The sequence below is a fragment of the Nerophis lumbriciformis genome, linkage group LG08 (assembly GCF_033978685.3).
Source record: "Nerophis lumbriciformis linkage group LG08, RoL_Nlum_v2.1, whole genome shotgun sequence".
NCBI lineage: Eukaryota > Metazoa > Chordata > Actinopteri > Syngnathiformes > Syngnathidae > Nerophis > Nerophis lumbriciformis.
Genome location: NC_084555.2, coordinates 48,817,501 through 48,844,619, shown reverse-complemented (window position 1 = coordinate 48,844,619; position 27,119 = coordinate 48,817,501). Strand labels below are relative to the sequence as shown.

At 40.1% G+C, this 27,119-nt stretch overlaps 1 protein-coding gene across 1 annotated transcript in view; it reads left to right on the top strand.

Annotated features, from left to right (window-relative positions):
* Positions 1-27,119, top strand: part of shank3a (SH3 and multiple ankyrin repeat domains 3a) — a 336,974-nt gene that overhangs the window by 453 nt on the left and 309,402 nt on the right. The window contains 1 exon segment of the mRNA XM_072913723.1: positions 13,018-13,490. Within this exon segment, the coding sequence (XP_072769824.1) occupies positions 13,029-13,490 (462 nt within the window). The 5' untranslated portion in view covers positions 13,018-13,028.

Genomic DNA, 27,119 nt, shown 5'->3' with positions numbered 1-27,119 from the left:
TATATATATATAAATAAATAAAAGAAATACTTGAATTTCAGTGTTCATTTATTTACACATTTACACACACATAACACTCATCTACTCATTGTTGAGTTAAGGGTTGAATTGTCCATCCTTGTTCTATTCTCTGTCACTATTTCAGAACACACACATTATACAAATATACATTATAAAATCAATAAGAAAACGGGAGCTCTAATTTGGGAGTCTGAATTAGGATCAGAAGTTCCTATATAAACATTGCGCACTCACATCGCCTTTTTGTATTGATTACTGCAGCTGTGCACTGGATTCATTCACAAATACAAACTACAACTCACAAACACTTTAGAGTTAGGCTCCACCATCAGAATGTGTACTTCAACTTATAAAGATCACATGGATATTATTCAGTGAGTTGATTCACCAAAACTAACCTGTTATACAGGAGGAAAAAGCACACAGGACGTTTCAATTGTTCACAGACTGGTCGCGCTCATCAGAATGACAAGACACTTCCGGTCTGCAGGTGATAGCATTCAATTGGGAAGAAACGCCCTACTCCCCCTACTGACCAATGTGAATACTGATAAATCTGTAATGACAGCTCCAAAAACGAATTCAAACCACAAAATAAAATAAATAAATCAACACAAAAATGTGACACATTATGGGTGGGTCACATATGCATGTACAGTAGATGGCAGTATTGTCCTGTTTAAAAGTGTCACAGCATTGCTATTTACGGCAGACGGACTGCTTTACGGGGGACGAAAACGTGACTGCTGTTGTTGTGTGTTGTTACCCGCGCTGGGAGGACGTTAATGAAACTGCCTAATAATAAACCCACATAAGAAACCAAGAACTCGCCCTCCATCATTAGCTGTTTATATTGTGGGAAAGCGGACGTGAGAACAGGCTGTCAACACGTCACTCAGGTCCGCATGGAGCTGGAGGGGGCGTGGCCTCCAGCTACGCCTGAATTTCGGGAGATTTTCGGGAGAAAATTTGTCCCGGGAGGTTTTCGTGAGAGGCGCTGAATTTCGGGAGTCTCCCGGAAAATCCGGGAGGGTTGGCAAGTATGGTTTTACCACACACTCAGCCCTCGGCTGTGAAGGCACTCGTGAATACTTCCTGACACACATGTTTATTTCATAATCAATTCACATTCAAACTGGTATTTATTTATTTCAGGTCATGAATGAAGACATTTTGTCATTTTCAGGCATAGTCTTTGGAACTAATCTCAGGAAATTACTTATTACCGATTCCAAACAAATAAGTGCGAATCGACACCAAAAAAAAGCCTGGCTGTGATTGGCTGTGAGTCATTGATGGTTCTCCTGACCCGCACACAAACTCCACAAGTGAACTTGATTGCCAGCTGTGCCCTCGGCTGTCTCCGTGTGAATAAACAGGATCTGCAGCAATTAAAAAGGAATGGTATTCAACGTGAAATGTGAGCCAACACAATCAGGTTTGCTGGCTAACGAGGGGCGTGCGCAGACGAGGAGCGTTTATTGAGCAAATGTTGAAAGATGCTAATGAGGTGCTTCACCTGAGGTAGCGCCACTTAGCTCCCCGTGTGCCATGAAATGATGCAGGTGTGATGGGTCATTGACACAGGTGGATCATACCAAGACCTCCCAAACTGACATGCTTTTTACTCACTTAAAGTTAAAGGTAAAGTTAAAGTACCAATGATTGTCACACACACACTAGGTGTGGCGAGATTATTCTCTGCATTTGACCCATCACCCTTGATCACCCCCTGGGAGGTGAGGGGAGCAGTGGGCAGCAGCGGTGGCCGCGCCCGGGAATCATTTTGGTGATTTAACCCCCAATTCCAACCCTTGATGCTGAGTGCCAAGCAGGGAGGTAATGGGTCCCATTTTTATAGTCTTTGGTATGACTCGGCCGGGGTTTGAACTCACAACCTACCGATCTCAGGGCGGACACTCTAACCACTAGGCCACTGAGTAGGTTAAGGCAGGGAACCAAAGCATTATATTCCTATTCAGCATGTAATCAAGATTTGTTTTCCTGTACCAGAAAATTCAAGCATTGGGGTTTTTAAGGGCGGGAATTTGCACCTGCAAGACTTATAGCAATTATTTGAACCACGTTGAAAAGTAGGCCTGGGCGATATATTAAGTTGTATCCATATATTCAAGTTTTTTCTGGCAGAGGATTTAACATTTTAATTATTTTCTCCTCTTGGTCCGGCTTACTTTTCGTCTCTCAGAAGCTTACGTAGCTTGCACCGTCCCCTTACTTCCTTAGCGGCTCATATAGCAAAACATCTAAGCCTAAGACTAGATGTGACCCATCTAAGTCTAAGAATAGATGTGACCAAGCTCAGATCTAGACTTAGACTTAGATTGGTCACATCTAAGTCTAAGACTAGATGTGACCAATCTCAGATCAAGTCTTAGACTTAGTTGGTCACATTTAGTCTTGGACTTAGATTGGTCACATCTAAGTGTAAAACTAGATGTGAAATGATTTGTTTGTTGATTTTGACTAGATGTGACCAATCTCAGATCCAGTCTTAGACTTAGATTGGTCACATTTAAGTGTAAAAGTAGATGTGAACAATCTCAGATCTAGTCTTAGATTTAGATTGGTCACATATAGTCTTGGACGTAGATTGGTCACATCTAGTCTCAGACTTAGATTGGTCACATCGAGTCTTAGACTTAGATTGGTCACATCTAAGTGTAAAACTAGATGTGACCAGTCTAAGACTAAATGTGACCAATCTCAGATCCAGTCTTCGACTTAAATTGGTCACATCTAAGTCTAAAACTAGATGTGAACAATCTCAGATCTAGTCTTGGATTTAGATTGGTCACATCTAGTCTTAGACTTAGATTGGTCACATCTAGTCTTAGTCTTAGACTTAGATTGGTCACATATAGTCTAAGTCACATTTAGTCTTAGACTTAGATTGGTCACATCGAGTCTTAGACTTAGATTGGTCACATCTAAGTGTAAAACTAGATGTGACCAGTCTAAGACTAGATGTGACCAATCTCAGATCCAGTCTTCGACTTAGATTGGTCACATCTAAGTCTAAAACTAGATGTGAACAATCTCAGATCTAGTCTTGGATTTAGATTGGTCACATCTAGTCTTAGACTTAGATTGGTCACATCTAGTCTTAGTCTTGGACTTAGATTGGTCACATATAGTCTAAGTCACATTTAGTCTTAGACTTAGATTGGTCACATTTAGTCTTAGACTTAGATTGGTCACATTTAGTCTTAGACTTAGATTGGTCACATCTAAGTGTAAAACTAGATGTGACCAGTCTAAGATGAGATGTGACCAATCTCAGATCCAGTGTTAGACTTAGATTGGTCACATCTAAGTGTAAAACTAGATGTGAACTATCTCAGATCTAGTCTTGGATTTAGATTGGTCACGTCTAGTCTTAGACTTAGATTGGTCACATTTAGTCTTAGTCATAGACTTAGATTGGTCACATATATTCTAAGTCACATTTAGTCTTCGACTTAGATTGGTCACATTTAGTCTTGGACTTAGATTGGTCACATCTAAGTGTAAAACTAGATGTGACCAGTCTAAGACTAGATCTGACCAATCTCAGATCCAGTCTTAGACTTAGATTGGTCACATTTAAGTGTAAAAGTAGATGTGAACAATCTCAGATCTAGTCTTAGATTTAGATTGGTCACATATAGTCTTGGACGTAGATTGGTCACATCTAGTCTCAGACTTAGATTGGTCACATCGAGTCTTAGACTTAAATTGGTCACATCTAAGTGTAAAACTAGATGTGACCAGTCTAAGACTAGATGTGACCAATCTCAGATCCAGTCTTAGACTTAGATTGGTCACATTTAAGTGTAAAAGTAGATGTGAACAATTTCAGATCTAGTCTTAGATTTTGATTGGTCACATATAGTCTTGGACGTAGATTGGTCACATCTAGTCTCAGACTTAGATCGGTCACATCGAGTCTTAGACTTAGATTGGTCACATCTAAGTGTAAAACTAGATGTGACCAGTCTAAGACTAGATGTGAACTATCTCAGATCTCGTCTTAGATTTAGATTGGTCACATCTAGTCTTAGACTTAGATTGGTCACTTCTAGTCTTAGACTTAGGTTGGTCACATCTAGTCTTAGTCTAGACTTAGATTGGTCACATCTAGTCTAAGACTAAATTGGTCACATTTAGTCTTAGACTTAGATTGGGCACATTTAGTCTTAGACTTAGGTTGGTCACATCTAGTCTTAGTCTTAGACTTAGATTGGTCACATCTAGTCTAAGACTAAATTGGTCACATTTAGTCTTAGACTTAGATTGGGCACATTTAGTTTTAGACTTAGATTGGGCACATCTAAGTGTAAAACTAGATGTGACCAGTCTAAGACTAGATGTGACCAATCTCAGATCCAGTCTTCGACTTAGATTGGTCACATCTAAGTCTAAAACTAGATGTGACCAATCTCACATCTAGTCTTGGATTTAGATTGGTCACATTTAGTCTTGGACTTAGATGTGACCAATCTATGTTTAAGACTAAATTGGTCACATTTAGTCTTAGACTTAGATTGGTCACATCTAAGTGTAAAACTAGATGTGACCCAGTCTAAGACTAGATGTGACCAATCTCAGATCCAGTCTTAGACTTAGATTGGTCACATCTAAGTGTAAAACTAGATGTGACCAGTCTAAGACTAGATGTGACCAAGCTGAGATCTAGTCTTAGACTTAGATTGGTCACATTTAGTCTTGGACTTAGATGTGACCAATCTATGTTTAAGACTAAATTGGTCACATTTAGTCTTAGACTTAGATTGGTCACATCTAAGTGTAAAACTAGATGTGACCCAGTCTAAGACTAGATGTGACCAATCTCAGATCCAGTCTTAGACTTAGATTGGTCACATCTAAATGTAAAACTAGATGTGACCAGTCTAAGACTAGATGTGACCAAGCTGAGATCTAGTCTTAGACTTAGATTGGTCACATCTATGTCTAAGACTAGATGTGACCAATCTCACATCTAGTCTTAGACTTAGATTGGTCACATTTAGTCTTGGACTTAGATGTGACCAATCTATGTTTAAGACTAAATTGGTCACATTTAGTCTTAGACTTAGATTGGTCACATCTAAGTGTAAAACTAGATGTGACCAGTCTAAGACTAGATGTGACCAATCTCAGATCCAGTGTTAGACTTAGATTGGTCACATCTAAGTGTAAAACTAGATGTGAACTATCTCAGATATAATCTTAGATTTAGATTGGTCACATCTAGTCTTAGACTTAGATTGGTCACATCTAGTCTTAGTCTTAGACTTGGATTGGTCACATACAGACTTGGACTTAAATGTGACCAATCTATGTTTAAGACTAAATTGGTCACATTTAGTCTTAGACTTAGATTGGTCACATCTAAGTGTAAAACTAGATGTGACCAGTCTAAGACTAGATGTGACCAATCTCAGATCCAGTCTTGGACTTAGATTGGTCACATCTAAGTCTAAGACTAGATGTGACCAATCTCAGATCTAGTCTTAGACTTACATTGGTCACATTTAGTCTTGGACTTAGATGTGTTCAATCTATGTTTAAGACTAAATTGGTCACATATAGTCTTAGACTTAGATTGGTCACATCTAAGTGTAAAACTAGATGTGACCAGTCTAAGACTAGATGTGACCAATCTCAGATCCAGTCTTAGACTTAGATTGGTCACATCTAAGTCTAAGACTAGATGTGACCAATCTCAGATCTAGTCTTAGACTTAGATTGGTCACATTTAGTCTTGGGCTTAGATGTGACCAATCTATGTTTAAGACTAAATTGGTCACATTTAGTCTTAGACTTAGATTGGTCACATCTAAGTGTAAAACTAGATGTGACCAGTCTAAGACTAGATGTGACCAATCTCAGATCCAGTCTTAGACTTAGATTGGTCACATCTAAGTGTAAAACTAGATGTGAACTATCTCAGATCTAGTCTTAGATTTAGATTGATCACATCTAGTCTTAGACTTAGATTGGTCACATCTAGTCTTAGTCTTAGACTTAGATTGGTCACATCTAGACTTGGACTTAAATGTGACCAATTTATGTTTAAGACTAAATTGGTCACATTTAGTCTTAGACTTAGATTGGGCACATCTAAGTCTAAAACTAGATGTGACCAGTCTAAGACTAGATGTGACCAATCTCAGATCCAGTCTTCCACTTAGATTGGTCACATCTAAGTCTAAAACTAGATGTGAACAATCTCAGATCTAGTCTCACAATATTATGTCAGACCCACTCGACATCCATTGCTTTCGGTCTCCCCTAGAGGGGGGGGGGGGGGGGGGGGGGGTTACCCACATATGCGGTCCTCTCCAAGGTTTCTCATAGTCATTCACATCGACGTTCCACTGGGGTGAGTTTTTCCTTGCCCGTATGTGGGCTTTGTACCGAGGATGTCGTTGTGGCTTGTGCAGCCCTTTGAGACACTTGTGATTTAGGGCTATATAAATAAAGATTGATTGATTGATTGAAGTAGGACTTGGGCAAAGTCTGAATGTGCACTGAAGTGTCTCAGTAGGAGCATCAAATTATCTTCAACTTTTATTTTGTTAACCACTCTATCATAATAATATCATATTTTTTGCATTAACAAGTAACATTATTCAACTATCCACGAGTTACTTGGTTACACCGAGTCATCAGATAAAACACACTTCTAAGGAACAGTTTAAATATCTTTCTGTTAGAAATTAAACTGTTTATTTTGTTCCACCTCATTTCAAATGCACTTTTAAAAGGTGTGTGCGTGCAAAACAAGAGTAGTAAAAAGAAAAGATCCGCCACACACGTCACTAATCGTCGCTAACGACGACCACTGCAGTTGACATTCCTTGACAAGGAGCTTCTGGTCCGGTAGCAGCTAGCGCTTCATATGTGGTTCGCTCAGATCTGCCTGCACCCCCACCGTGCTTCTGCACCTCATCTTATGCACAGCGAGCGGGCGAAAACAAAGTGAATAATTCAGGAGCTGACAGAGGATAGAGTTTCATGTGTGGCACACAGCCAGACTTACCCACAATGCCTCTGGGGGGGGGGGGGGGGGGGGGGGGGGGGACGATGACACTTTCTCACGTAGCAAGTAAGCAAGAGGAAGAGATGACAAGCGGAGCAATTGCATGAAAAAAGAGTGCGTACAGAAAGTGAAAGCAAAAAGGCTGAGCATCTGTCACTTGTGAGTAACCTGCAGTAAATATTATAACGCTTCACACGGCACCGTCACTGTGCTTCATGCCTCTCTACACGTTGTAAAGCACATGTCAGCTGACACAATCCTCCTTTTTACTCTTGCACACACACACACACACACACACACACACACACACACACACACACACACACACACACACACACACACCCTTTTACAGTGACCCTTTGGCCCTTTACAGTGACCCTTTGGCCCTTTTTAGTGACCCTTTGGCCCTTTTATAGTGACCCTTTGGCCCTTTTATAGTGACCCTTTCCCCCGCCTTCCACCTTCTATGAGAGCAGCTGTTGTCAACATTCTCCAACAATCAAAGAGATTTGCTTCCACTTTTCAGAAGTCATCTGCTCATGTTGGCACTTTCTGTGTGATGATGATGATGATGATGATGATGATGATGATGATGATGATGATGATGATGATGATGATGAGGATGATGATGCAAGTCCGATGAAATCCACTGGATTTTTGCTTCTGAACATTTTGGCCTGTCATCGCTTCTTGTTTCCTCCCACTACTTTAAACCATAATATACAAGTCATTCATTGTGGCCTCAGGTCTACCACTGGTGGAGTGATATGGTAGTGCATAGGTGGAGTGAGATGGTAGTGCATAGGTGGAGTGATATGGTAGTGCACAGGTGGAGTGATATAGCAGTGCATAGGTGGAGTGATATGGTAGTGCTTAGGTGGAGTGATATGGTAGTGCATAGGTGGAGTGATATGGTAGTGCATAGGTGGTAGAGATGCGCGGTTTGTGGACACAACCGCGGAGTCCGCGGATTATCCGCGGGTCGGGCGGTTGAAATAAAAAAAAATTAGATTTTATCCGCGGGACGGGTCGGGCGGTTGAAATAAAAAAGATTTTAAATAGATTCAGGCGGGTGGCAGTTAAACCAATTCGGAAATATGTATACATAGTTAAATGTTGTTACCCACATACGAAAAACGAGCAGGCACCTGCAGCATATGCCACAACAGAAGAAGAAAAAAAAAAGAGATGGCAACGCTGGCAGCAAACGTGGTACGCGACAAACTAAAAAAGGGAATACTAAAGACCAGGGGAAAAAAAGGCCAGAAAAGTTCAGCGTGGACTCGTTTTTATGAGGTTGTAAATCAGGATGATAGTAATGCTGGCTACGTGATTTGCAAGAGCTGCGACGCTGTTTATGTCTACGACAGTCACAAAACCGGGACATCTAACATGGTGCATCACATTTGTGCAAAACCCCGAACCTCCACAAACACCCTGAGCATGAGCAGTTTCGTCCGCCGTGATCCCAGAAGAGTGCCACAGGATGTTAAAACAAGATAGAACGCAGCTTCCTGCAGCAGTTTGAGTGGCGCGAGCGTGCTTGGAGGTGCGCTCAGCGCGGCTCCCAGATGATTGCGCACTGGTGTGCGTCTGGGCCGTGACAGCGTGGCACGCATTGAATGTATCTGCTGCATTGGATCAGTCTCCTTTCTTTAACAGGCAAAAGCTTTATAATCTCACTAATGCCTTGCATCGTCTATATTAGATATATAACAACGGGCGGGTGCGGTTTTGATTAAATGTTAGTTCGGGTGGATGCAAATGGTTGACGACTTTTGTGATGTGGTTGCGGATGAAATAATTGCCTATCCGCGCATCTCTAATAGGTGGAGTGATATGGTAGTGCATAGGACTATCTCCTCTGCCAGGCCCTGTTCATATTCTACATTCTGCATTGGTAATATGTTGACGTCTCTATCCTTTATTTCAGGGTAAATATATGCTTTAGTTTTGGATATCTTAAGAGTTGATGTCTGTCAAAGACTCAAAGAGGACCATGCAAGGAAATAGTTATCATAGTAGACTTTCAAATACTTCAATATAATAATGACTAATATATAGCACGCATGCAATTGTATAGACAACAAAACAAAAACACAAGTCAAAACCTAAAAATGATCACTAAATAATAAATAATTTATAGCGCACATACGATTGTACAGACAACAAAACAAAAACACAAGTAACTTTCAAAAATGATCACTAAATAATGAATAACAAATAGCGCGCAAACAATTGTACAGACAACAAAACAAAAACACAAGTAAAAAACAAAAATGATCACTAAATAATGAATAATATATAGCACACGTACAATTGTATAGACAACAAAACAAAAACACAAGTAAAAAGCAAAAAATATGACAAAATAATGAATAATATACGCGATCGTATAGACAAAAAAACAACAATAATCACTAAATAATGGATAATATACAGTGCACATACGATTGTATAGACAACAAAACAAAAACATAAGTAAAAACCAAAATGGTCACTAAATAATGAATAATATATAGTGCACATGCGGTTGTATGGACAACAAAACGAAAACACAAGTAAAATCCAAAGTGAACACTAAATAATGAATATTATAAAGAGCTCATTCAATTGTACAAACAACAAAACAAAAAACAAAAATGATCACTAAGTACTGAATAACAATATAGCGCACGTACAATTGTATAGACAACAAAACAAAAACACCACTAAAAACCAAAAATGATCACTAAATAATGAAAACTATATAGCGCACATACAATTGTACAGACAACAAAACAAAAACACATGTAAAAAACAAAAATGATCACTAAATAATGAATAATATATAGCGCACATATGATTGTATAGACAAAAAAACAAAAACACAAGTAAAACCCAAAAATGATCACTAAATAATGAATAATATATCGCGCACATACAATTGTACAGACAACAAAACAAAAACACGAGTAAAAAACAAAAATGATCACTAAGTAATGAATAACAATATAGCGCACGCACGATTGTATAGACAACAAAACAAAAACACCACTAAAAACCAAAAATGATCACTAAATAATGAAAACTATATAGCGCACATACGATTGTACAGACAACAAAACAAAAACACATTTAAAAAACAAAAATAATCACTAAATAATGAACACTATATAGCGCACATACAATTGTACAGACAACAAAACAAAAAACAAACATTATCACTAAGTAATGAATAACAATATAGCGCACGTACGATTGTATAGACAACAAAACAAAAACACCACTAAAAACCAAAAATGATCACTAAATAATAAATAATATATAGCACACATGCGATTGTACAGACAACAAAACAAAAACACATTTAAAAACCAAAAATAATCACTAAATAATGAATAATATATAGTGCATATACGATTGTACAGACAACAAAACAAAAACACAAGTAAAGAACAAAAATGATCACTAAATAATGAATGATATATAGCACACATACGATTGTATAGACAACAAAACAAAAACACAAGTAAAACCCAAAAATTATCAGTAAATAATGAATAATATATAGCGCATACGTTTGTATCGACAACAAAACAAAAACACAAGTAAAAAGCAAAAAAATGACAAAATAATTAATAATATATAGCGCACATCCGATTGTGTAGACAATAAAACAAAAACACGAGTAAAATCCAAAAATTATCACTAAATAATGAATAATATATAGCGCACATACAATTGTACAGACAACAAAACAAAAACACCACTAAAAACCAAAAATGATCACTAAATAAGGAATAATACGTATATAGCGCACATACGATTGTATAGACACCAAAACAAAAACACAAGTAAAAACCAAAAATTATCTCTAAATAATGAATAATATATACCACACATACAATTGTCTAGACAACAAAACGAAAATACATGTAAAAAACAAAAAATATTTCTAAATAATGACTAATATATGGCACACATGATTGTATAAACAACAAAACAAAAACACAAGTATAACCCAAAAATGATCACTAAATAATTAATAATATATAGGACAGATACGTTTGTATCAACAACAAAACAAAAACACAAGTAAAAACCAAAAATTATCACTAAATAATGAACAATATATAGCCCACATACGATTGTATAGACAACAAAACAAAAACACAAGTAAAAAGCAAAAATGATCACTAAATAATGAATAATATATAGCACACATACAATTGTACGGACAACAAAACAAAAACAGAAGTAAAAAGCAACAAATATGACAATATAATAAATAATATATAGTGCACATACGATTGTATAAACAACAAATCAAAAACACAAGTAAAACCCAAAAATAATCACTAAATAATGAATTATACATAGAGCACATACGATTGTACAGACAACAAAACAAAATTATAAATAAAAAGCAAAAATTATCACTAAATAATGAATAATACATAGTGCACATACGATTGTATAGACAACAAAACAAAAACACAAGTGAAAATAAAAAATGATCACTAAATAATGAATAATATATAGCACACATACGATTGTATGGACAACAAAACAAAAACACAAGTAAAACTAAAAAATGATCATTAAATAAATAGTAATATTTAGCGCACATATGATTGTATAAACAACAAAACAAAAACACAAGCAAAATGCTCTTTAAATAATGAATAATATATAGGACACATACAATTGTTTAGACAACAAAACAAAAACACAAGTAAAAAGCAAAAATAATCACTAAATAATTAATAATATATAGCACACATACAATTGTATAGACAACAAAACAAAAACACAAGTAAAAAGCAAAAATTATCACTAAATAATGAAAAATATATAGCACACATACGATTGTATAGACAACAAATCAAAAACACAAGTAAAAACCAAAAATAATCACTAAATAATGAATAATATATAGCGCACATAAGATTGTACAGACAACAAAACAAAATTATAAATAAAAAGCAAAAATTATCACTAAATAATTAATAATATATAGCGCACATACAATTGTATAGACAACAAAACAAAAACACAAGTAAAACCCAAAAATGATCACTAAATATTTAATAATGTATAGCGCAAATATGATTGTACACAACAAAACAAAAACACAAGCAAAATGCAAAAATAATCACTAAATAATGAATAATATATAGCACACATACAATTGTATAGACAACAAAACAAAAACACAAGTAAAAAGCAAAAATTATCACTAAATAATGAAAAATATATAGCACACATACGATTGTATAGACAACAAATCAAAAACACAAGTAAAAACCAAAAATAATCACTAAATAATGAATTATATATAGCGCACATAAGATTGTACAGACAACAAAACAAAATTATAAATAAAAAACAAAAATGATCACTAAATAATGAATAATGTATAGCGCACATACGATTGTATGGACACCAAAACAAAAACACAAGTAAAACCCAAAAATGATCACTAAATATTTAATAATGTATAGCGCAAATATGATTGTACACAACAAAACAAAAACACAAGCAAAATGCAAACAATGATCTTTAAATAACGAATAATATATAGTGCACATACGATAGTTTAGACAACAAAACAAAAACACAAGTAAAAAAAGAAAAAATAATCACTAAATAATGAATAATATGTAGCACACATACAATTGTATAGACAACAAAACAAAAACACCAACTCATTGTAACGGCATGTTGACATTGTTTGCTGTGTGTGTTTGAGCAGCCTCATCTGAGCATGACGGTCACGTTGTGGTCAGCATTGATCCGAACAAACACCCTCCCTTGTCCCAGTGTGTGTGTGTGTTGGTGTACGTGTGTGTGTGTCAATTGTCATCATCCACATGTTTTCACTTCACTCATGCTCTTCTTTCCCTTCCTCACCCTCACCCTCACCCTCACCCCCGCCCCTCTATCTTCTTCCTCTGCTTGCTTCCCAGGCGAGAGATGCATGCGGCAACAAGAGGTGTGTGCGTTCACTGTGAGTAAGGACCAGCAGAGTGTGTGTGTGTGTGTGTGTGTGTGTGTGTGTGTGTGTGTGTGGAGAGAGAGAGAGAGACCAGAGTCCAAGTCCCTCACATGGAGCATGCCTCTGCGTCCGGCAGCCGGCAAACATGAGCCACCCAGCCCTCCACGGCAGGAGTAGCACACACACACTCTCACACACACACACACTCACACACACACACACGCTCACACACACACACACACGGCCACGGGCAGCCAGGGAGCCAGCACTGACAGCGGCAGCTCCCTGGAAGAGGACAGCGGCGTCTGCGTGTCGGTCGCCGCTCCTACGACGCCTTCCCGTCCCGGCGCAGAGCCGCGGGGCCACGGAGCCGCAGCATCCATGGAGGAGCCCACGGGCAACACCGTCGTCATCCGCATCGGAATCCCAGACCTGCAACAGACGGTAGGAGCTCGTTGTGTCGGACATGCTAGACCTAGTCCGCCTCTCCTGACTGGATCCTCTCCATCTCCACTTCTTCCTCTGTGGAGGATTCCCACCCACTTCTTCTTTTTACCTTCCACTCGTCTACTCTCATCCTGGCATGCACTCTGCAGGGGGATTCACTCCTCCCCCGTCTTTGTGTAAATCCTGCTCTTCATTAACTGGCCTTCAGCTGACTTAGGGTGGGAGTGAAGAGAAGGCTACCTGGTCAATCCATCAAGGATGTAGTTATTAGGAGTGGCAAACTTTAGCTGCCATGTTGGCCAAGGTCTCTGCAGACTGTCTGAGTGAGGATGCAGCAAAAATACAGGACCATGCCCCCTTAGATGGCTTTCCAAAAGCAGACCAAATCGTACCAACATGAATCTGCATGTACTTGTCTTGAGTCTAACCAGTTATTGAAACAAACATGCTAGTTTACCTTTACAGGTGACACTGCTAGTCTCCTTTTTTGCTACAATGTGACTGCAGCTCCTTGTGATTACTTACAGATGTCCAATACATTCACCAGAAGCCAGTAGTTGCAACTTGATGCTGTTGTTTGAGTAGTACAGTGGTTGGGAGTGAAGCGAAGGCTACCTGGTCAATCCATCAAGGATGTAGTTATTAGGAGTGACAAACTTTAGCTGCCATGTTGGCCAAGGTCTCTGCAGACTGTCTGAGTGAGGATGCAGCAGAAATACAGGATCATGCCCCCTTAGATGGCTTTCCAAAAGCAGATCAAATCGTACCAACATGAATCTGCATGGACTTGTCTTTAGTCTAACCAGTTGTTGAAACAAACACGCTAGTTTACCTTTACAGGTGATACTGCTAGTCTCCTTTTTTGCTACAATGCGACCAAAGCTCCTTGTCATTACTTACAGATGTCCAATACATTCACCAGAAGCCAGTAGTTGCAACTTGATGTTGTTGTTTGAGTAGTACAGTGGGTGGGAGTGAAGCGAAGGCTACCTGGTCAATCAGTCAAGGATGTAGTTATTAGGAGTGGCAAACTTTAGCTGCCATGTTGGCCAAGGTCTCTGCAGACTGTCTGAGTGAGGATGCAATAAAAACACAGGATCATGCCCCCTTAGATCACTTTCCAAAAGCAGACCAAATCGTACCAACATGAATCTGCATGTACTTGTCTTTAGTCTAACCAGTTGTTTAAAGAAACAAACACGCTAGTTTACCTTTACAGGTGACACTGCTAGTCTCCTTTTTTGCTACAATGCGACCGAAGCTCCTTGTCATTACTTACAGATGTCCAATACATTCACAAGAAGCCAGTAGTTGCAACTTGATGCTGTTGTTTGAGTAGTACACTGGGTGGGATTGAAGAGAAGGCTACCTGGTCAATCCATCAAGGATGTAGTTATTAGGAGTGGCAAACTTCAGCTGCCATGTTGGCCAAGGTCTCTGCAGACTGTCTGAGTGAGGATGCAGCAAAAATACAGGACCATGCCCCCTTAGATGGCTTTCCAAAAGCAGACCAAATCGTACCAACATGAATCTGCATGGACTTGTCTTTAGTCTAACCAGTTGTTTAAAGAAACAAACACGCTAGTTTACCTTTACAGGTGACACTGCTAGTCTCCTTTTTTGCTACAATGCGACCGAAGCTCCTTGTCATTACTTACAGATGTCCAATACATTCACAAGAAGCCAGTAGTTGCAACTTGATGCTGTTGTTTGAGTAGTACACTGGGTGGGATTGAAGAGAAGGCTACCTGGTCAATCCATCAAGGATGTAGTTATTAGGAGTGGCAAACTTTAGCTGCCATGTTGGCCAAGGTCTCTGCAGACTGTCTGAGTGAGGATGCAGCAAAAATACAGGACCATGCCCCCTTAGATGGCTTTCCAAAAGCAGACCAAATCGTACCAACATGAATCTGCATGTACTAGTCTTTAGTCTAACCAGTTGTTTAAAGAAACACGCTAGTTTATCTTTACAGGTGACACTGCTAGTCTCCTTTTTTGCTACAATGCGACCGAAGCTCCTTGTCATTACTTACAGATGTCCAATACATTCACCATAAGCCAGTAGTTGCAACTTGATGCTGTTGTTTGAGTAGTACAGTGGGTGGGAGTGAAGAGAAGGCTACCTGGTCAATCCATCAAGGATGTAGTTATTAGGAGTGGCAAACTTTAGCTGCCATGTTGGCCAAGGTCTCTGCAGACTGTCTGAGTGAGGATGCAGCAAAAATACAGGATCATGCCCCCTTAGATGGCTTTCCAAAAGCAGACCAAATCGTACCAACATGAATCTGCATGGACTTGTCTTTAGTCTAACCAGTTGTTGAAACAAACACGCTAGTTTACCTTTACAGGTGACACTGCTAGTCTCCTTTTTTGCTATAATGCGACCGAAGCTCCTTGTCATTACTTACAGATGTCCAATACATTCACCAGAAGCCAGTAGTTGCAACTTGATGCTGTTGTTTGAGTAGTACACTGGGTGGGATTGAAGAGAAGGCTACCTGGTCAATCCATCAAAGATGTAGTTATTAGGAGTGGCAAACTTCAGCTGCCATGTTGGCCAAGGTCTCTGCAGACTGTCTGAGTGAGGATGCAGCAAAAATACAGGACCATGACCCCTTAGATGGCTTTCCAAAAGCAGACCAAATCGTACCAACATGAATCTGCATGTACTTGTCTTTAATCTAACCAGTTGTTGAAACAAACACGCTAGTTTACCTTTACAGGTGACACTGCTAGTCTCCTTTTTTGCTACAATGCGACCGAAGCTCCTTGTGATTACTTACAGATGTCCAATACATTCACCAGAAGCCAGTAGTTGCAACTTGATGCTGTTGTTTGAGTAGTACAGTGGGTAGGAGTGAAGAGAAGGCTACCTGGTCAATTCTTCAAGGATGTAGTTATTAGGAGTGGCAAACTTTAGCTGCCATGTTGGCCAAGGTCTCTGCAGACTGTCTGAGTGAGGATGCAGCAAAAATACAGGATCATGCCCCCTTAGATCGCTTTCCAAAAGCAGACCAAATCGTACCAACATGAATCTGCATGGACTTGTCTTTAGTCTAACCAGTTGTTTAAAGAAACAAACACGCTAGTTTACCTTTACAGGTGACACTGCTAGTCTCCTTTTTTTGCGACAATGCGACCGCAGCTCCTTGTCATTACTTACAGATGTTCAATACATTCACCAGAAGCCAGTAGTTGCAACTTGATGCTGTTGTTTGAGTAGTACGCTGGGTGGGATTGAAGAGAAGGCTACCTGGTCAATCCATCAAGGATGTAGTTATTAGGAGTGGCAAACTTTAGCTGCCATTTTGGTCAAGGTCTCTGCAGACTGTCTGAGTGAGGATGCAGCAAAAATACAGGATCATGCCCCCTTAGATGGCTTTCCAAAAGCAGACCAAATCGTACCAACATGAATCTGCATGGACTTGTCTTTAGTCTAACCAGTTGTTGAAACAATTACGCTAGTTTACCTTTACAGGTGACACTGCTAGTCTCCTTTTTAGCTACAATGCGACCGAAGCTCCTTGTCATTACTTACAGATGTCCAATACATTCACCATAAGCCAGTAGTTGCAACTTGATGCTGTTGTTTGAGTAGTACACTGGGTGGGATTGAAGAGAAGGCTACCTGGTAATTCCATCAAGGATGTAGTTATTAGGAGTGGCAAACTTTAGCTGCCATGTTGGCCAAGGTCTCAGCAGACTGTCTGAGTGAGGATGCAGCAAAAATACAGGATCATCTTAGATGGCTTTCCAAAAGCAGACCAAATCGTACCAACATGAATCTGCATGGACTTGTCTTTATTCTAACCAGTTGTTGAAAAAAACACACGCTAGTTTACCTTTACAGGTGACACTGCTAGTCTCCTTTTTTTGCTACAATGCGACCGCAGCTCCTTGTCATTACTTACAGATGTCCAATACATTCACCATAAGCCAGTAGTTGCAACTTGATGCTGTTGTTTGAGTAGTACAGTGGTTGGGAGTGAAGCGAAGGCTACCTGGTCAATCAGTCAAGGATGTAGTTATTAGGAGTGGCAAACTTTAGCTGCCATGTTGGCCAAGGTCTCTGCAGACTGTGAGTGGGGATGCAGCAAAAATACAGGACCATGCCCCCTTAGATGGCTTTCCAAAAGCAGACCAAATCGTACCAACATGAATCTGCATGGACTTGTCTTTAGTCTAACCAGTTGTTGAAACAAACACGCTAGTTTACCTTTACAGGTGACACTGCTAGTCTCCTTTTTTGCTACGATGCGACTGAAGCTCCTTGTCATTACTTACAGATGTCCAATACATTCACCATAAGCCAGTAGTTGCAACTTGATGCTGTTGCTTGAGTAGTACAGTGGGTAGGAGTGAAGAGAAGGCTACCTGGTCAACCCATTAAGGATGTAGTTATTAGGAGTGGCAAACTTTAGCTGCCATGTTGGCCAAGGTCTCTGCAGACTGTCTGAGTGAGGATGCAGCAAAAATACAGGACCATGCTCCCTTAGATGGCTTTTGTTGCGTTTTGGACCAGTTGTTCCTCCCAGGGAATTCAAGTCACAATTCGCTCCCAAGCTCTTTACGACACTTAAAGCTGAGTTGAAAAACCACCAGAGACAGAATAGGTATTTTGTTGTATATTTTCAAAGCTTTGCCAATATACATTTTGAGACCAGTCTAACCCTAGAACATTCTATTGCGCCTCCCAAAATGGTCTGTCTTCCCAACGCCAAATACACCTCTTTCCTTCCCCCTCCCTAGCCATAATACAAGCACAACGTCTCCCTAGCCATAATACATTCCAAATAACTCAAGGTTAACACACACAGTTTGCTTGCTGACAGCGCATCAAGAGAAGAAATGGAAAACACAAGCTGTTTTCAAATATGACAAAGAAATGGAAGAAGTACAACTTAAATTCGGATATATGTAAATATCTGCCTCCGACACTTTCCAAAAGCAGACCAAATCGTACCAACATGAATCTGCATGTACTTGTCTTTAGTCTAACCAGTTGTTGAAACAAACACGCTAGTTTACCTTTACAGGTGACACTGCTAGTCTCCTTTTTTGCTACAATGCGACCGAAGCTCCTTGTCATTACTTACAGATGTCCAATACATTCACCAGAAGCCAGTAGTTGCAACTTGATGCTGCTGTTTGAGTAGTACAGTGGGTGGGAGTGAAGAGAAGGCTACCTGGTCAATCCATCAAGGATGTAGTTATTAGGAGTGGCAAACTTTAGCTGCCATGTTGGCCAAGGTCTCTGCAGACTGTCTGAGTGAAGATGCAGCAAAAATACAGGATCATGCCCCCTTAGATTGCTTTCCAAAAGCAGACCAAATCGTACCAACATGAATCTGCATGTACTTGTCTTTAGTCTAACCAGTTGTTTAAAGAAACAAACACGCTAGTTTACCTTTACAGGTGACACTGCTAGTCTCCTTTTTTTGCTACAATGCGACCGCAGCTCCTTGTGATTACTTACAGATGGCTAATACATTCACCAGAAGCCAGTAGTTGCAACTTGATGCTGTTGTTTGAGTAGTACAGTGGGTAGGAGTGAAGAGAAGGCTACCTGGTCATTCCATCAAGGATGTAGTTATTAAGAGTGGCAAACTTTAGCTGTCATGTTGGCCAAGGTCTCTGCAGACTGTCTGAGTGAGGATGCAGCAAAAATACAGGACCATGCCCCCTTAGATGGCTTTTCAAAAGCAGACCAAATCGTACCAACATGAATCTGCATGGACTTGTCTTTAGTCTAACCAGTTGTTGAAACAAACACGCTAGTTTACCTTTACAGGTGACACTGCTAGTCTCCTTTTTTGCTACAATGCGACCACAGCTCCTTGTGATTACTTACAGATGTCCAATACATTCACCATAAGCCAGTAGTTGCAACTTGATGCTGTTGTTTGAGTAGTACAGTGGGTGGGAGTGAAGCGAAGGCTACCTGGTCAATCCATCAAGGATGTAGTTATTAGGAGTGGCAAACTTTAGCTGCCATGTTGGCCAAGGTCTCTGCAGACTGAGTGAGGATGCAGCAAAAATACAGGATCATGCCCCCTTAGATCGCTTTCCAAAAGCAGACCAAATCGTACCAACATGAATCTGCATGTACTTGTCTTTAGTCTAACCAGTTGTTGAAACAAACACGCTAGTTTACCTTTACAGGTGACACTGCTAGTCTCCTTTTTTGCTACAATGCGACCGAAGCTCCTTGTCATTACTTACAGATGTCCAATACATTCACCAGAAGCCAGTAGTTGCAACTTGATGCTGTTGTTTGAGTAGTACACTGGGTGGGATTGAAGAGAAGGCTACCTGGTCAATCCATCAAAGATGTAGTTATTAGGAGTGGCAAACTTCAGCTGCCATGTTGGCCAAGGTCTCTGCAGACTGTCTGAGTGAGGATGCAGCAAAAATACAAGATCATGCCCCCTTAGATGGCTTTCCAAAAGCAGACCAAATCGTACCAACATGAATCTGCATGTACTTGTGTTTAGTCTAACCAGTTGTTGAAAAAAACACGCTAGTTTACCTTTACAGGTGACACTGCTAGTCTCATTTTTTGCTACAATGCGACCGAAGCTCCTTGTCATTACTTACAGATGTCCAATACATTCACCAGAAGCCAGTAGTTGCAACTTGATGCTGTTGTTTGAGTAGTACAGTGGGTGGGAGTGAAGAGAAGGCTACCTGGTCAATCCATCAAGGATGTAGTTATTAGGAGTGGCAAACTTTAGCTGCCATGTTGGCCAAGGTCTCTGCAGACTGTCTGAGTGAGGATGCAGCAAAAATACAGGACCATGCCCCCTTAGATGGCTTTCCAAAAGCAGACCAAATCGTACCAACATGAATTTGCATGTACTTGTCTTTAGTCTAACCAGTTATTGAAACAAACATGCCAGTTTACCTTTACAGGTGACACTGCTAGTCTCCTTTTTTGCTACAATGCGACCGAAGCTCCTTGTCATTACTTACAGATGTCCAATACATTCACCAGAAGCCAGTAGTTGCAACTTGATGCTGCTGTTTGAGTAGTACAGTTGCTTCATCCTTGCTGTAATTGTACCTCTTCAAATGATTGTAGGACAGATCGTCTTGGTCTTCACAGATGTTAAGTGGTCTACATGTGGTGGTTGTCCACCTTATCTTCTGCTGCTTTGGTTGACAACATCAACGCAGTAAACTTTGCCAGCATAGCTTGTTGTCCTCTGCTTGTTGTCCATGTAGCATTCATGCTAGCGGCACCCTCCTTGAGTACGTGTTTGGCTTCAAGACGGTATTTTCAACTTGCTAAGAACGTTTGTCGCTGCAACACCAACACCTTACCTCAGATTTATCTAAAGTTCTCTTTTAAAGCAGAATTGGCCATTTGTCATTGTGATCACACACCATGTAACAGTGTCTTAAAGGGGAACATTATCACCAGACCTATGTAAGCGTCATTATATACCTTGATGTTGCAGAAAAAAGACCATATAATTTTTTTACCGATTTCCATACTCTAAATGGGTGAATTTTGGCGAATTAAACGCCTTTCTAATATTCGCTCTCGGAGCGATGACGTCACAACGTGGCGTCACAATGGGAAGCAATCCGCCATTTTCTCAAACACCGAGTCAAATCAGCTCTGTTATTTTCCGTTTTTTCCGACTGTTTTCCGTACCTTGGAGACATCATGCCTCGTCGGTGTGTTGTCGGAGGGTGTAACAACACGAACAGGGACGGATTCAAGTTGCACCAGTGGCCCAAAGATGCGAAAGTGGCAAGAAATTGGACGTTTGTTCCGCACACTTTACCGACGAAAGCTATGTTACGACAGAGATGGCAAGAATGTGTGGATATCCTGCGACACTCAAAGCAGATGCATTTCCAACGATAAAGTCAAAGAAATCTGCCGCCAGACCCCCATTGAATCTGCCGGAGTGTGTGAGCAATTCAGGGACAAAGGACCTCGGTAGCACAGCAAGCAATGGCGGCAGTTTGTTCTCGCAGACAAGCGAGCTAAACCCCCTATCAACCCTAGCTTCCCTGGCCTGCTGACATCAACTCCAAAACTGGACAGATCAGCTTTCAGGAAAAGAGCGCCGATGAGGGTATGTCTACAGAATATATTAATTGATGAAAATTGGGCTGTCTGCACTCTCAAAGTGCATGTTGTTGCCAAATGTATTTCATATGCTGTAAACCTAGTTCATAGTTGTTAGTTTCCTTTAATGCCAAACAAACACATACCAATCGTTGGTTAGAAGGCGATCGCCGAATTTGTCCTCGCTTTCTCCCGTGTCGCTGGCTGTCGTGTCGTTTTCGTCGGTTTCGCTTGCATACGGTTCAAACCGATATGGCTCAATAGCTTCAGTTTCTTCTTCAATTTCGTTTTCGCTACCTGCCTCCACACTACAACCATCCGTTTCAATACATGCGTAATCTGTTGAATCGCTTAAGCCGCTGAAATCCGAGTCTGAATCCAAGCTAATGTCGCTATAGCTTGCTGTTCTATCCGCCATGTTTGTTTGTATTGGCATCACTATGTGACGTCACAGGAAAATGGACGGGTGTATATAACGATGGTTAAAATCAGGCACTTTGAAGCTTTTTTTAGGGATATTGCGTGATGGGTAAAATTTTGAAAAAAACTTCGAAAAATATAATAAGCCACTGGGAACTGATTTTTAATGGTTTTAACAATTCTGAAATTGTGATAATGTTCCCCTTTAAGGGGTAAGTCTTCACCCGGATGTGAATAATCTTCTTTCATATATGATAACGCAAAATAATTTTTTAGTAATAATTTGGTATTAATCATATGCGTTGTATATATATATGTATATACAGTATATATATATATATATATATATATACAATATATGTTTACATCTATATATGTCCATCCATCCATCCATCTTCTTCCGCTTATCCGAGGTCGGGTCGCGGGGGCAGCAGCCAAAGCAAGGAAGCCCAGACTTCCCTCTCCCCAGCCACTTCGTCCAGCTCTTCCCGGGGGATCCCGAGGCGTTCCCAGGCCAGCCGGGAGACATAGTCTTCCCAACGTGTCCTGGGTCTTCCCCGTGGCCTCCTACCGGTCGGACGTGCCCTAAACACCTCCCGAGGGAGGCGATCGGGTGGCATCCTGACCAGATGCCCGAACCACCTCATCTGGCTCCTCTCGATGTGGAGTAGCAGCGACTTTACTTTGAGCTCCCCCCGGATGACAGAGCTTCTCACCCTATCTCTAAGGGAGAGCCCCGCCACCCGGCGGAGGAAACTCATTTGGGCCGCTTGTACCCGTGATCTTGTCCTTTTGGTCATAACCCAAAGCTCATGACCATAGGTGAGGATGGGAACGTAGATCGACCGGTAAATTGAGAGCTTTGCCTTCCGGCTCAGCTCCTTCTTCACCACAACGGATCGATACAGCGTCCGCATTACTGAAGATGCCGCACCGATCCGCCTGTCGATCTCACCATCCACTCTTCCCTCACTCGTGAACAAGACTCCGAGGTACTTGAACTCCTCCACTTGGGGCAGGGTCTCCTCCCCAACCCGGAGATGGCACTCCACTCTTTTCCGGGCGAGAACCATGGACTCGGACTTGGAGGTGCTGATTCTCATCCCAGTTGCTTCACACTCGGCTGCGAACCGATCCAGTGAGAGCTGAAGATCCTGGCCAGATGAAGCCATCAGGACCACATCATCTGCAAAAAGCAGAGACCTAATCCTGCAGCCACCAAACCAGATCCCCTCAACGCCTTGACTGCGCCTAGAAATTCTGTCCATAAAAGTTATGAACAGAATGGGTGACAAAGGGCAGCCTTGGCGGAGTCCAACCCTCACTGGAAACGTGTCCGACTTACTGCCGGCAATGCGGACCAAGCTCTGACACTGATCAAACAGGGAGCGTACCACCAAAATCAGACAGTCCGATACCCCATACTCTCTGAGCACTCCCCACAGGACTTCCCGAGGGACACCGTCGAATGCCTTCTCCAAGTCCACAGAGCACATGTAGACTGGTTGGGCATGGGAGTTTGCCCAATCTATATATGTATGTATGTATATACGTAGATCAGGAAAGAACACAGAGGCTATACCATCCATACAAGCCTGTTTCGCAGGTTTCCCTGCTCTTCAGGGGATTTTATTGAAGTGTCTGTGGCTGTTACAAGTATATATAGGGTACATTACATGGGGGTGTGGCCATTGCTGAACAATAGCGCCTTGCTTCTGTGTCGGCATGATGAAAGGAACATCATAAACCACGCAAAGAACTCAATACTCACGCACCAAAAGACCACTGGACCATTCGACGTAACAATGGGAAGTTATGACGGGGCCGAAACATGCTAAATCGTAGGAAGCGTCCTACTCTCGCAACTCACAAAATTAGGAGTAAACATTGGACTATACAGAGACGACGGACTGGCCCTTTCCCAATGCCTTTGGAAAACCTCAGAAAATAAATATGCCGCATTTTCAAAAACAACGGACTAAGGATCACAATTGAGGCAAACAAACACACTGTAAACTTCCTGGATGTAACACTCAACCTGAACAATAACACATACCGGCCAGTTACAAAGCCCGACACCACATTACAATAAGCACACCGCGACAGCAACCACCCGCCTGTCACAACCAGGAACATCCCAGCCGGCATCAACAGGAGACTGTCAGCCCTGTCAACAGACAGAGAATCATTCAACCAAGCAACACCTCCAAACCATAAAAGCACTCAACCAAAGTGGATACCAATTCACCCTCCAATACGACCCACCAGCAGTTGATAAATGGCTCTCGCTTTGCATAGTAGAGTTTTAACTGTCACTTACAGATGTAGCCACCAACTGTAGTTACTGACAGTGGTTTTCTGAAGTGTTCCTTGTGGTGATGTAGACTTAGACTTAGACTTAGACAAACTTTAATGACCCACAAGGGAAATTGTTCAACAATAGCTCAGTTACAATGATGGAAAGTGTAAGGATGGAAAGGACAATGCAGGTATAAATAGACTAATATAGCAACAAAAAAATCTAACATATATACCAGGGGTGCTCATTACGTCGATCGCGAGCTACCGGTCGATCGCGGAGGGTGTGTCAGTCGATCACCAGCCAGGCATTAAAAAAATAGTCCTAAAAATGAGCGATCATAAATCTTCACTATGACGTCACTTTCGTCACTTGATTGACATTCACGGCACCCGAGGGTCTTCTGAGATGACGCTGGCTGCTGCCAGCTCATTAAAATTACCGACTGGGAGGCGAGAAACACTTTATTTCAACAGACTCTGGCGCCGTACCTGTCGTCAAAACTCCAAAGACCAGTTGCACAGTTGCGCTAACAAAATAAGAGTCTCAGAAAGCTGGCGTGCACAAGCTAGCAAGCTACGGAGTTTGCCGACAATGTATTTCTTGTAAAGTGTATACACAGGAATACAGAAGCTGGACAAATAAGATGCCAAAAACCAACCACTTTCATGTGGTATTGGACAGAAAGGAGGACTTTTTTTCTCCTCCATTCGAAAATGTGGACATTATCAGCACCACTGTCTGATTCCTATCAATGCAAGTCATCAGAATCAGGTAATACACCAACTTATATTCTTGTCTTCATGAAAGAAAGGAATCTATATGTGTTAAACATGCTTGTATTATCTTTTAACACCTTTAACTTATTAACAATATTAACTATATGTGTTAAACATGCTTGTATTATCTTTAAACACCTTTAACTTGTTAACAATATTAACTATATGCGTTAAACATGCTTGTATTATCTTTAAACACCTTTAACTTGCTAACAATATTAACTATATGTGTTAAACATGTTTGTATTATCTTTAACCACCTTTAAGTCGTTAACAATATTAACTGTATGTGTTAAACATGCTTGTATTATCTTTAAACACCTTTAACTTATTAACAATATTAACTATATGTGTTAAACATGCTTGTATTATCTTTAAACACCTTTAACTTGTTAACAATATTAACTATATGTGTTAAACATGCTTGTATTATCTTAAACCACCTTTAACTTGTTAACAATATTAACTATATGCAATAAACATGCTTGTATTATCTTTAAACACCTTTAACTTATTAACAATATTAACTATATGTGTTAAACATGCTTGTATTATCTTTAAACACCTTTAACTTATTAACAATTTTAACTATATGTGTTGAACATGCTTGTATTATCTTTAAACACCTTTAACTTGTTAACAATATTAACTACATGCGTTAAACATGCTTGTATTATCTTTAAACACCTTTAACTTGTTAACAATATTAACTATATGCGTTAAACATGCTTGTATTATCTTTAAACACCTTTAACTTGTTAACAATATTAACTATATGTATTAAACATACTTGTATTATCTTTAACCACCTTTAAGTTGTTAACAATATTAACTATATGTATTAAACATACTTGTATTATCATTAAACACCTTTAATTTATTAACAATATTAACTATATGCGTTAAACATGCTTGTATTATCTTTAAACACCTTTAACTTGTTAACAATATTAACTATATGTATTAAACATACTTGTATTATCATTAAACACCTTTAATTAATTAACAATATTAACTATATGTGTTAAACATGCTTGCATTATCATTAAACACCTTTAACTTGTTAACAAAAACATATATTTCATAAATAAGTAAATATGAATTATATGTATGAATGAGGTAGATCCCCACGACTTGATCAATTGAAAAGTAGCTCACCTGCAGAAAAAGTGTGAGCACCCCTGATATATACGAATATATACATAATATGTGTACAGAATAATATATATACAGATATATTATATTATGTCTATAACATATATACAATATATACAACACATGTACAATATTACAGTATATACAGTATATGTGACAGCAGCAGTATAAAATAGAGAGTAGATCCAGCAGGAAATAGAAAATAGACATTATAAACAAAGAGAAGTAGCTCACATGTCAGGTGTCAGGTAATAGGCAAATGTCATCTATTGCTGTATGGCGAGTGATTATACAGCTGGATGGAGTGTGGAATGAAGGAGTTCTTGAATCGCACACTGGTGTCACTTTTTGATGCAGTACCGCCTGAGGGATCCAAGGTGCGTAATATCATGGCTTACGTGCGGTGATTTCTCCAGATTCTCTGAAACTTTTGACGATATTACGGAGCGTGGATGGTGAAATCCCTAAATTCCTCGCAATAGCTGGTTGAGAAATGTTGTCCTTAAACAATTTGCTCAGGCATTTGTTGACAAAGTGGTGACCCTCGCCCCGTCCTTGTTTGTGAATGACTGAGCATTTCATGGAAGATGCTTTTACACCCAATCACGGCACCCGCCTGTTCCCAATTAGCCTGTTCACCTGTGGAATGTTCCAAATAAGTCTTTGATGAGCATTCCTCCACTTTCTCACTCTTTTTTGCCACTTGTGCCAGCTTTTGTTGCGGGCATCAAATTCCAAATGAGCTAATATTTGCAAAAAAATGTGAACATGAAATATCTTGTCTTTGCAGTCTATTCAATTGAATATAAGTTGAAAAGTATTTGTTGTATTCTCTTTTTATTTACCATTTACACAACGTGACAACTTCACTGCTTTTGGGTTTTTGCATA